The sequence below is a fragment of the Argopecten irradians genome, chromosome 3, assembly GCF_041381155.1.
Source record: "Argopecten irradians isolate NY chromosome 3, Ai_NY, whole genome shotgun sequence".
Classification (NCBI taxonomy): Eukaryota; Metazoa; Mollusca; class Bivalvia; order Pectinida; family Pectinidae; genus Argopecten; species Argopecten irradians.
In genome coordinates this window covers 1,926,729-1,940,424 of record NC_091136.1, presented here as the reverse complement: position 1 = coordinate 1,940,424, position 13,696 = coordinate 1,926,729, and the positions used below count along the sequence as shown (strand labels likewise).

The following is a 13,696-nucleotide window of genomic DNA, read 5'->3' as shown; positions in this document are numbered from 1 at the left end:
TTGATTTGAGTTCTAAACAAAAAAGTGGTACCTATTGGGAAGTTGTGACTTGGGCGGAGGGTGAAATACAGAAGAAATAGCTACACATGGAAAAAAGAAAGATATACAGTACCATATGGATTCAAAGTTGCTCCAAAATCAATGAGACTAAATAACCAAAAAAAAGCCATGTAAACCCCAAATATGCAATGACAGATCAATGATAAAGCACCATTCCACTTCCAGTTATCTGTAGCTATTTCTTCTATATTTCAACCCCCCACTCAAGTTACAACTTCCCATCCTCATGATTCTTCTGTCTTTTAGCCCCACCCCCCCACCCCACACACACATACCTGATTGATTGTCATGTTATTTCAGGTTCCTATTCAGGTATTATTCCTAAAAACCAAAAAGGGTATACACACTGTGTACTCTCAAAGGAGGGGAACCACTTCATTCAAAAATGGAATTTACAATTTCATCTTAATTTTGAAATTTTCAATTTAATTATTAATTACTGGACTATTAAAACAGTGTAGAACCCCTCGGCTACAGACAAAGTACTGTGGTACACATTTCTCTTAATTAATTACTTTTCTTCAACTCAATCATCTTTTTCTCCAGAGCACAAAAAAGAACAGGAAACAACAGAAAAGGAAAGTAACATACATGTAGGCCTATATGTTTTCTGGAAATATATATGATGTGTTAATTCTCACAGCATAGGCCTACATGAATGTGAAGAATTAAATATTATCAATGTTTGAGAGAATTTCCTAGTTGTAATTCTATAGCAGCTACATGGAATGTACGTTTACATATATACATTGTACGATACATATACATCATAAAAGTTTCTTTCCTTCCAGCTGGACATTCATGTCATCTCTCTCCAGAACTCAAATATTGTTTACAAAAAAAAAAAAAAAACAGAGACATAGATAATTTAATTAAATCTCTGCAAAAAAAACTACACGAATAATTGAACACATATATTGTACTTGTAAAATATCTATGTATGAGCTAATTTATTTTCACATCTTTGACAGCTACATGCATGGACGTTCTATGGAACGTTTTCGTGTGTGGTTTTAAATGGGAAATTATGTTACGATTATTTGTATTTAACCTTCATGATTCGGTTGATGTATAAATACGACGAATGCGATGCTGCAATAATTGCCCCTTGCCGGGGCCCATCTCTGCATCGGCCGAATATTTGTGTCGATTTCCATGTACAAGATGCTTTTATCGAAAAATTATTACAAAGCATTGTCATTAATGTAAGAATACTTCATTTGCATCAAATGTATCATCTCAAAACAATAATTTGCATACCGCATTAGTGGTTTATCACACGAAACGAAACCGACACGACTGAGAAACACATGTCCATGTTGACATTTCCACGCAGCCTCGTTTTCAAAGAGTTTGGCGAATTTATATTTAGAACTGTGCTAAATTTACACAGGGCTTCCCCAAAATTTCAATGGTCAAAACTGGACACCGTAAGCAGAACTTGACCATCATTATGGTATACAATGACTTTTGGAAGGCCAAAGAACGCATTTAGACTGGTTTCCTTTGCCCGACTATTCACTTTAATAATGATTGAAAAAGATAAATCAACATTTAAATTTTGTTTGCTTTTCGTTTATTACCAGGGTAGTACCTTTAAAATTTCTTGTTTATATGTATGCTAGGAAACGTGTGTGTAATTGCTAAAGAATTGATTGTATCCATAATACTCACCAGATGATGAGCAAGGGTCATAAGACTGGAAAGATAGCCACTCATCAATGTTGTCATGGTGGCACATGGTATGTGATGCTGGAGGAAGAGGAAATGAAGAAATCTTTAGGTAAGCTGGGCGACAGCTGTATGCTGCCTACCACACTGACTACTGTAAGCATGGAAATTTACGCGAGGTGGGATTTTCGCTAATTACATGAAGTTCGCTTGATCATGAAAATTTCCCATGGTTAAAATTTTGTACATGTATAAACCTTGTTGTTAAAAGTATGAAAGTGTATCTATCATGAAAATAAAGAAAGTCTCACATGTGCAAATAGCGAAATTAAGCATAATATTGTGTAATATTATTTTCAAAATTTTTACTTTGTAATTTTACTGATCTTATTTTCTGATCTGAATGGTATGGATATGAGTATTTGTAATTTTACTGATCTTATTTTCTGATCTGAATGGTATGGATATGAGTATTGTGTTCTGTACCAATTATTAATGTATATCCTCATCATATACCAAAACAAGGGATATTCATTTTGGTTTTATGAACTGTTTGCCTCTCTTTATTTAGCAATTACTTATATATAACCCATCTGTAGACACAACAATTGACTGACTACCCTCCTAAGCTACTGGACAGATTTCAATTAAACATGGCGAGAATAATCCTTACACAGTGTCTGGATGAAGGTTCTGGTTCTGTGAAATAATAGTAACAATTAGGCCCAAACAAAAAAAAATGTCTGTTTAGGGTTACCCGACGACCCTAATTTTTTACCCCCGACCTTAATTTTTTTTCCACTTTTCTACTAAAAAAAATTTAAAAAGTCGGGATTTGGATCTCTGACTCCGGTTCCGACCATCATTTTAGAGTGAAAGACACTAAAAAAAATTCAAGAAAAAAAAAAATTTCTCCCCACCTACCGACCCTATTTTGATAAGGAAATTAAATGCCTGAATAGGCTTTTTTGACATTATTTCTGTGTACAATCTGTCTCCCTTTCAGTGACACTTTCAAAATTTACCAAGTATGTAACTATAAAATGTCCTCAAGGCCGCGATATCAATTAATCACAGCTTTTCACTTGTATTTATTTCATTTTTTTCACTGTTTGATGTGATGTTAATGAAATCTTTTTGCTTCCTTTTCAGATATTGATGTTGAAAATGATAAACAGATCTGCCCTATACCATATAGAGGGATGCTTCTCTTCAACAATCTCATACCACACAGGAGGTACGACTATAACAATGTCTATCAGTGTAGTATGGTTGGATTAAGGAGGAAATCTGATTTGTAGTTACAGTAAAACATGTTTATAAGGAACATGCTTACAATCAATTCATGGTTATTACATCATAATTGACTGGTCGCCAGGCAGTATGTGGCCATGCCTAGTGTTCACACACAATTGTTCTAAAGCATTTTAAGTTTTCGTTTAATGTCAGAGCAAACATCGTAACATACACAATACAAAATGCTTAGTCACGTGCGGTTTGATTGACAGCTGGCAATCACTCAATTTTCACTCCCCGTCAAGATTCCTACAAATTGTCTGTAACATGTGTACAATGTATAACAATTTATGTTTTACAAAGTGATTTCGTTGGTCCCCCAGACCTCATGAGGTTCGTTAAACCATGGTTTTACCGTACACATGTATATTAGATTCTAGTTATTGCCAATTTGATTATCATAGTTAGAGTTATTGCCCTTTGTACAGGATTTTGAAACACAAATGCTGGGATACCTTTTGATGACTTCCATGGAATGAAAGCACACACAGCTAACTGTAAATACAGGGATTCTTTGGTATAGTTGATGTATTCGGAAGTTCTAACAGTACATCCCTAGATGTTGCGATTCTAGGCCAGGGGTCATGCTGATGTGACCCCGAACGGAGAGTTGTTAGATCTTGTATTGGAGCGTAACACAGACCATAGTAGTGGAGCAGAATTACAAGTCGAATTTTAATTAGATTGCACTTTTCTGAGAGCACAATTTTGAATTTAGTTTAAACCTTCTACATGTTCTGACTGAAATGAGAAAGGAATTAAGACTTCAATGTGAAAAAAAAAAAGATTTATAGAGCTATGTATAATAAAAACTATATTTATCAAATCAGAAAATACAGGAAAAAAGTTTTGAACTGTTTACTGCATTCAAAAGTTAAACCATTTTACATTGTTAGCTCACCTGGCCGTAAGGGTCGGTGAGCTAATGTCATGGTGCTGTGTCCGTCGTCCGTCATCCTTCCGTCCGTCGTCCTTCAACATTTCCTTTAAATCTCTACTAGTCATAGAGTTATTCATGGATTGTGACAAAATTAGACCACAAACATCCTTGGGAGAAGGGGAACAGAACTTGAATAAATTTTGGCTCTGACCCCCTGGGGGCAGGAGGGGCTGGGCCCAATATGGGAATTAGAGGTAAATATTCAAATTCTATCAGAAATGAAACAATGAACCTGTATTCAGAACATTTCTTGGCATTATACAAACCAGGTGAGCCATACAATAACTCTGGGCTCTTTTTTTCAGTCTTCCAAACATGTCCAAACAAATTCGATGGAGTTTCGACTTAAGATGGCAGCGACCTTCAGAGCCTGTTGGATTTTATGGTATAAAAGAAGGTATATTGATGAGATCGTCAAAGGACCCAGACATGAAGATAGACTGGGAAGAGTTTAATGGTTTGAACAGACATGTTAAAGCTCAAGAAGCTGTGACTGGCCAGGCAAGTATGAAGCATTTAGTGTCTTTCAATTGGCATTCATAGCCAAAATGAACGCCAACTGGAAAGAGGAGAATTCCATGAAGCGCGCTATGAATGCCAAACTGAAAGACATTCAAATGCTTATATTTACATTTGATAACAATTTTATGACAAAATCTCAAGAGATTTTGCGTCTATGATGAATAAATAATTCATTTATATCATTAAAGATAAAACAGCCATTTGAACAGCCATCTTTCATGATTGCTGCCACAACACTTGTGATGTCACGATGATAATGATGTCATAATAAGCATATGGCAGTTAATAGACTGATGAATGCCAACTGCACTTGGTAAGATTACACAGTGGGACTGCAATAAAAATTTACATATAATTTATAATGTCCATTTCTTTAAAGACACCCCAGGATATACTCTAAGTAATATTATGATATCCATGTAATGTCTGTTTTGTTTATTTTCAGGACGTTAATGAGGAGTTTGACATCACTATACAAGGTCCATGGATGAAAAAATGGGAAATTGTGCATGTCAACCATCATGTGAATGCTCATCGCGAGCAAGAGGGGGACGCTTCAAAATGGACAAAGGCATAGATTAGTAGGGGACAAAGGAACAAAGGCTTAGGTCAGTTGTAGATGAAGTCTTAGATCATTTATATATGGACAAAGGCTTAGGTCAGATGTGGACAAAGGCCTAGGTCACCAGTAGACCAGGGGTCAATAGTGCTTGGAAATAGACATACTAACAGGAGTTGAAATATATCTTTAAAAAAAAACAAACAGAAGGTACCCCAGAGAGACCTATTGGTTGTGTTTACAATGATGACAAATTCTGAGATCGGAAAAGTTCATCCTGCTGAAAATACAGGTGCAAATTGGGAACATTATTTTTTCATAATGTTTACTTTGGAAGATTTGAACAAAACAGACATGATGTTTTATTTTCAAAAAAACTTGACTGTACCTATCCTCACTATTCCAGGGGTTAAATGACCAATCACAGGCCCACAGAAACTGCCTTAAAGATTAGAGTGTGGTGCTCAACTTATAGTGACATAATGTGCCATTATTCAATTATTATGAAGTACAGAAAAGGAACAAACTACATGTCTTATCTGTTGTCGCACAAAGTCTTCAGTTTTGCTATGACACGTCCAGGGCTGGATATTACAACAGTGATAGTAACCCCTGGAGTATTAAGGGATGATAGTACCTTGAGGAGCTGATAAGTGATGTGATCAAATAAACATTGTGATAACATCTATTGTTCTAACGGGATATTTACATAACCATGTTATCTATCGTGTTTCACTTTCTGTTTACGTTATGTTTAGTTGATTGAAACATCTAAATATTTTTTATATGAAAAGTATAATTTTAAAAGAAGTGTCATGCGTAGAGTATGTGGTGTGGGTGATGGAATTATATTTATCAGTTTTCTTTAGACCTTTTTAGCCCACCATCATCGCTTTTATGTCTGTGGTCCGTCATTTTTCCGTCGGTTAACAATTCTTGTCACGGCTATTTCTTAGAAAATAGTGAAGGGATCTTTTCCAGTTTCATGTACAGGCTCCCCTAGGGCCCTAGTTATGAATTTAGCATTTTGGGACAGATCTGTGACCAAAATGACCGACAGGATGCCATCTTGGATTTGATAATTGAAGTTTGTTACTGCTATTTCTCAGAAAGTACAGAAGCAATCTTTTTAGCCCACCATTATCAGATTCAAGTAGCTTTTTGTCTGTGGTCCGTGGTCCGTCCGACTGTCCATTGACAATTTTTGTTATCGCTATTTCTCAGAAAGTACTGAAGGGATCTGTCTCAAAATTCATATGTAGGTTCCCCTAGAGCCCTAGTTGTGCATATTGCATTTTGGGACAGATCGATTCAAAAGATGACCACCAGGATTTTGATAGTTAAAGTTTGTTATTGCTTTTTCTCAGAAAGTACTGAAGGGGTCTGTCTCCAATTAAATATTTAGGTTCCCCTAGGGCCCTATAGCTAGTTGTACATATTGCGTTTTGAAACCGATCAGTCCACAAGATGGCCACCAGGCAGTCATCTTGGATTTTGATAGTTAAAGTTTGTTATCGCTTTTATTCAGAAAGTATTTTCTTACATTTCATTTCATTTCATTTCAGCAAATTTTATTGCAAATAATGTGCAAATGGATTTGGCAACAGGCAAAGCCTTATTAGCCAACTCCAAACAAATCTGGTATAGTATAATTATTGACCAAATATTTTAACATTTAAAGTGAATAGTCGGGCAAAGAAAACCAGTCTAAATGCGTTCATTGGCCTTCCAAAAGTTCTCACATATTAATACGACGGTCAAGTTCTGCTTAGTTTCCTAGTTCTGACCATTAAAGTAAAGAAAAGTTGAAAGCATTGAAAGCGAGGCTGCGTGGAAATGTAACCACGGACATAGTGAGCCGAGAGGACGTTTTAGAATTTCAATACTTTAAATTAATTTCTTCGTACGCAGACAGATTTTGACGAGAGATTTTATTTTTCCATTTCATAAGAAATTATACTGGATACATTCACTCCATTTTTACTGACTTTAGCCATCCTTGCCCGACTGTTCACTTTAACATTACATTATAATGAACATTATTATTAGTGTATCTCCCCAACCTATCACAGTAGAAAAATCTAAAAAAATCTTTCAGTTTCAGATATCTATTCTGATACGCATTGCAATAAATATGTATTTTTTTCTTAATCACAATTGTCACAGTCATGCATTAGAGTTTTTGTGTTAAAATGCGAGTGGGGAATATTAGAGTTATGTATTTTGGTTCTGACTGGTTATCTTTGTTCATTAAATAATGGACATATGAATTTCTGAGCTGGCAGATTAATATTCATAATTCAAGAACTTTTGTTTATAAAAGTATTTGTTTTATCAGGTTCCATTCATAAAGTATTGAATGGACATATGTACAGTTGTGTGACCGCAAAACATTCCAAAAACTGCGTGCGCACTTCTGTGTGGTTCGTATCGCACAACGCACAGATGTGTGATCTGGACGATTGGTCAATCACAATTTGCGAAATCATTCCATAAACGGACCGTGTTGATGAGTCTAATTTACTTGTACTGTCATTTTAGTGATATCTAAATCTAATACTTAATTTCTGTTTAAACATATGTTTCTACACGTGTAATATTCCATCATAACATTTGAAATGTAGTTTGTTTGATACACATTTAATTGTATTGACAGTTTGGGCAATCTTTATATATATTATATATATAAACATGAAATCGATATTAAGTTGTGTACATTTATTACAAGATAAAATGAATTTATTAACTAAAAGTGATGATATAAAATAATGGGGAGTGTCATATATATATAATTCGAATGTTGTCAAGAGACATTTTATTCATACATGTAGATCTGTTTTAGTGTTTACACATACAGTGTACATGTATGCATAAAATAAAATACTTTATAACATTACATGTTTATAGATGTACATATACATGTGTAGTATACCCAATGTAATTGTTACAAAAGTCTGTCACATACACTTATTGGGATATAGGTATACACTCTACCTGCATACACGTAATTAGAAATGACTTGCGAACTGTTAAACTATGTAGGCACAATGGGCTGTCGTTATGGTCACTCTGCCTAGGGCCCTTTTCTCCCTCTTTCCCCATCCCACCACCTAAGAAGGTAACACCTTACCTGAGATGATCAGTCAGGAGCACAGGTAAGGTTTACCTATTTTCTTTAACCCCGGGGGTCCATTATAGCATTCAATACAATTGATAGCATGTTGCGATCGCCTCTGTACCTGTATAACCTGATTAGTTAAGTTTACTTTACCCCATGTGTAATTTTGTTTCAAATAATAATAATAATAATCTTATATATAGCTACCTTTTTATCAAGTGCGCTTGTTCTTTCAATTGAGAATAATTTTTATAATATTGATTTTTTTTCTCAAAATGAAGATTATGTATACACATTGTTTTGTACATGTATCTTGTTTGTATTTTATTTATCTTTTTTTAGGGAGAGGGAGAGGGGTTTATTAATAGTTAAAAGTTATACTACATGTATATATGTACACGTAGAGACAATACCCAATGGGCTCCCTTATACCCCAGCCCCACCCCAAACCTACCTACAGTATATATATATAGCTAGCTATTGCATGTGTTTTTCGCCGCTCTGACACTAATTCTGCACTCTGGTCATGAATTATTTTACCTGCAATTTAACTAATATCCTGTCTCAGGTATGCATACAGTGTATATACAAGTCCAACAGATCTAGTATAGAAAAGGATGTGAATACCTGGATGAATGTACGTAAAACCAGATAATTAGATAATATATAATATAAATTTCAGGTAAAATCTATAATATAGCTAAAATAAATGTAAAACTGTATCTTTCAAACGATTTTGCGTATAGTTAAGTTAGAATATCTAAATGTAATTTCTTAATTGATAAAGTTGTCCTGCTTTAAAATATCTATATGATTTGTTTAGTTATTTATATACAATCAAATTTTAAAACTGAAATACTGATAAGTTAACAATAGAAAAAAACCTTGAAGACGTTTATTAAATACGTAGTAAATCAGCATTGTAAAGGTCGAATTAGCCGTTACAGTAGACTGTTTAGCAGCCCCAGGAACGTAAATTGTCAAGTAAACAAAACAAAACAAAATATTGTTATTTTCAAAATTAAAATTGATATCCTTTTATATCAGATTTAGATTTACCGTGTCTTCAATACAGTAGAGATAAACCCCATCACTGTTTCGCATGTTTACTGAATGAAATTGAATTCCTAAATTTATATCAACCACGATAACTATCGCCCAGACACCGTTCTTAACGCACAGACTGCACATCGTGGGCACATCGCCCAGACTGCACATCGTGCATACATTGTGAGACACCGCACATCGTGTAACGTTGTGTGGTCAACTGTAGGTTCCCCTAGGGCCCTAGTTGTGCATATTGTGATTTCGGACTGATTGATCAACAAGATGGCCGCCAAGGAGCCATCTTGGATTTTGATAGTTGAAGTTTGTTACTGCTATTTCTGAGAAAGTATCTGTCTCAAATTTTATATGTAGTAAGTTTGAAAAAATTTGAAAAGTAGAAAAAAAGATCCATCTTTCCATGGTCAGACATAGATCATTATTTGGTGGGCGCCAAGATCCCTCTGGTTTTATATGCAGTATGTAGTAAAAGTTTTAAAAGCAAAGAAAAGATCCCTCATTCCATTGTCCGACATGGATCATTCTTTGGTGGGTGCCAAGATCCCTCTGGGATCTCTTGTACATTTATATTACACTATGCAATTTAACACCATTGTACACATGTATAATATATATATAGTACACTGTACATTGTATAGTATGATATTCATGGAAAACAAACTGATCCTGGCAAAGTGTCAACTTTTCCTCAGGTGCAGAAATTCAGGAAGAAACAAGAGAATGTGTAAAGTCAGATGTAGCTGATTGGTTTGTTGTTTTATGTGTTAATTAATTTTGTACTTTGTTTTGTTAACTAACATAGTTTACAACAATCTTTGGTTCAGTGTCTTGCGTCTTTTTGGAATTGTTATTGTCACTTTGCTATCTATTTACATGACCAGTAAACATTTTACTAGCAATACTTGAACCACTCTGATGATATTTACAACGACTCCTGAATTTCCTGAAAACACAAGCATTTGTGTCTAAATCAAAACAAAAGCTAAGCAACTCATTTGATGTGTTTTACACGATTTAATATCAATTATTGTCCAAATTATAACTATTGCTTTATTTGATTGTACACTGTTGTTTGCAGTAGTGTAAATATCTTTATGGAAATACTAGCATGTTGCCACTGTGCATGGATTCGTAATTTACTAGAACAGTTATAGATTTACCAGTATGTAATTTGTGTACTAATGATGTAATTATAAATGCGGATATGTACATGTATATTGGTTAACTAAATTTATACATATATTGATATATATATTGAATCTTTAAATCACACAGGTCTTGAAAAGCCCTTGAATTTGATGCATTTCTAGAAAAACCCTTGAAAATTGCTAAATGTCTGAAGAAACACTACGCATAAAAGCCTTTAAAAACCTGAAATTTTAGTGATTTTTTTATGTATTAATGAATAGATGGCTTTAATTAATGTTAATAAATATTAAGTACATCACTGCAGCAGCCTATATTTCAAAGAATTCCGATATCAAAATGTATTGCAAGAAAAAACTTGACGAAGGCAGCAATTTTGTCACTCAGTACTGAAATCCTGGTGTTACCTCATTGGTGTCTGACTTCTTGTCATTGTTCATTTAATTCATCCCAGCTGGTAAAATTAGATAGGTGACATAAGCAAGTATATTACATGGATGAAGTCAATGCATAATTGTGTATTAGAGCAATTAACACTGTGATTTGACATAATTAAAATGTTTATTATATAGCTGAACTGAAATTTACATCAGGGGGTGTTAAGATAGATAAGAACATTTTACTGTGAAAAAATATCCTTTGCCCAATATTGTGTGTATTTATGAACTGTAGCTTAATGTAGTCCAATGTCTAACACTGGTGCGGAAGGCCTGGAAATTCTCAAAATTTAGCACGTTTATAGTATATGAAATTGTGAAAGGATCATCTTTATAGTTACATGGCATTCCATCATAGGAAATTTGTATTTGTAATATCCTTTTAATTTTATCTTCTCTTTAATCATTTATACATATATATGCTGGATTTTTTCAGAACGCATGAAAAAATGGCAGAGGTGTTAATATTATGAATTTTTACGACTTTTCCAGAAATTGTTCTAAAGTTAAATGATGTATGTTTTTGTATGTCATTTAAAAAGGTATATATTTACATTGCTCATATTTTCACCTGTTTTGTGTGTACTACAACATATACGGAGCTTTTACAGGGTAGAAAATAAATATGGTATTATAATATACCTCGTTGTGTTGACTCTATACTACTACATTTATCAGATTGGCTCTGATGCACGGAAGTAAAGGCTGTCAGTACCGTAAACGATTCGCTTTTTAATACAACGCGACTAGCGTTTTTAATACAACGCGACTAGCTGTTGTATTAATGCTATCCGGTTTACTATTGATGTGTAAGACTGAGTAGGACTTGCCCTACAATGACATCTAGTGGTGACCTCTTGAACCATTTCATTCATAAACTTCTATTCTTAAATTCCCTATTCATTGAATAATATTCCTTTGGACCAATCAGTAGTCATGGGAAGACTGCCTTCTGATTGGTAGAATACACAGAGTGTGTATAGAATACACATAGTGTTATATAATACACTGCCCATCTAGGTCAACTGTTGCTTGCTGGTGACTCCTCTGTCCAACTTACATAATCTCTGTTAATGATAACTTACTATCTAAGGCTTATAGACATAAGAGTTTTAAAGTAAACTAATCATATGCCCTTTTTGTGTACTTTAAAATAATGTTTTTAAATGAATGTTAATTACAGATCTGAGGTAAAGGCAGAATAATGTATAAGGCTGCCCTCATATGTGCATGGTTTTACCAAAATAGGTGTATGTCCAACATAAGAAACAAAAGAGTATATTAAGGATAAGAACTCATTTTAATGAAGACTTTTGTTTTCTTTGTAATTTTCATGTAGGAACTTTAATGAAGAAAAATGTCAAACAAAACATGTATTTTCTGTGATCAGTTGAATGTTCTTGAAATAATTGATATCAAAGTCTTTATAATATGGTTTATATATTTTGATTTTGGAAATTCATTTGATTTCATTTTATTTTTCTGTTTCTGTTGCGTTGTATTTGCAGTACTTTGAGTACTTTGATTATTAATGCTATCCGGTTTACTATTGATGTGTAGGACTGAGTAGGACTTGCCCTACAATGACATCTAGTGTTGACCTCTTGAACCATTTCATTCATAAACTTCCATTCATAAATTCCCTATTCATTGAATAATATTCCTTTGGACCAATAAGTAGTCATGGGAAGACTGCCTTCTGATTGGTAGAATACACAGAGTGTGTATAGAATACACAGCGTGTTATATAATACACAGCCCATCTAGGTCAACTGTTGCCTGCTGGTGACTCCTCTGTCCAACTTACATAATCTCTGTTAATGATAATTCAAATTGAACTTACTATCTAAGGCTTATAGACATAAGAGTTTTAAAGTAAACTAATCATATGCCCTTTTTGTGTACTTTAAAATAATGTTTTTGAATGAATCTTAAACACAGATCTGAGGTAAAGGCAAAATGATTTATAAGGCTACCCTCATATGTGCATGGTTTTCCCAAAATAAGTGTATGTGCAACATCATTTTAATGAAGACTTTTGTTTTCTTTGTAATTTTCATGTAGAAACTTTAATTAAGAAAAAAATGTCAAAAAAAAAACATATGTATTTTCTGTGATCAGTTGAATGTTCTTGAAATATTTGATATTAAAGTCTTTATAATATGTTTTGTATATTTTGATTTTGGAAATTCATTTGATTTCATTCTATTTTTCTGTGTCTGCTGCGTTGTATTTGCAGTACTTTGAGTACTTTGATTACGTTGGTGGGAATCTTTTAAAGAGGAAGAATCGTCTTAAATACATTTTTAGAAATGTTTCCGATGGGTTTTTTTTTATTAGTTTGTGTTAGTTTGTTACAAAACATTACCACATAATGTGGAACTTTCCGTGATTATATTTTAGTTCAGTTCTAGTCTTATCCACAGAAGGTTAAACATTTGTTCAGAAAAAAACGCATTTCAAAATCACAGGAGTTTTAGATATCTTGTTCCATTAGACATGAATAAACGCACTTCCCTTGCGATATGCCATAAACACGATTCCCTCTCGATGTCGTCTACACCCGATGACAAGACCAAGCTTTGGTAATCTTTCTTAACATAGCTTTATCATTTATATCCTCCTAAATAAAACCGAACCTGTCGTCATTACTACAACACCTTCATTTTGGCAGTAACTTTCGTCGTATTTGGTTCACTATAGTAAAAGCATGTAATGTATATTTACACTATGGATCTATCCCACCCCAGCCTTTTGACTCCTGGCGGTCCAGACCCTTAGTTGATACAAAATTGATTTCCTTTCGGTCAAGGACACTGCCGCAAAAAATGTTAAACCCATAAATACTTCCATGATTACAACAAAAGGAGCGATTTTAAAGA

At 34.0% G+C, this 13,696-nt stretch overlaps 1 protein-coding gene across 2 annotated transcripts in view; it reads left to right on the top strand.

Moving 5' to 3' along the window:
• The window catches only part of LOC138317290 (phytanoyl-CoA dioxygenase domain-containing protein 1 homolog), a 28,686-nt gene extending 15,706 nt beyond the window's left edge, over window positions 1-12,980 (top strand). For both annotated transcript variants that reach the window (XM_069258857.1, XM_069258856.1), the window contains exons 7-10: window positions 1,738-1,843; window positions 2,884-2,968; window positions 4,273-4,468; window positions 4,935-12,980. In XM_069258857.1, the coding sequence (XP_069114958.1) occupies window positions 1,738-1,843; window positions 2,884-2,968; window positions 4,273-4,468; window positions 4,935-5,066 (519 nt within the window). In that variant the 3' untranslated portion in view covers window positions 5,067-12,980. The remainder of the gene's footprint in view (window positions 1-1,737; window positions 1,844-2,883; window positions 2,969-4,272; window positions 4,469-4,934) is intronic.
• The last annotated feature ends 716 nt before the right edge of the window (window positions 12,981-13,696 follow it).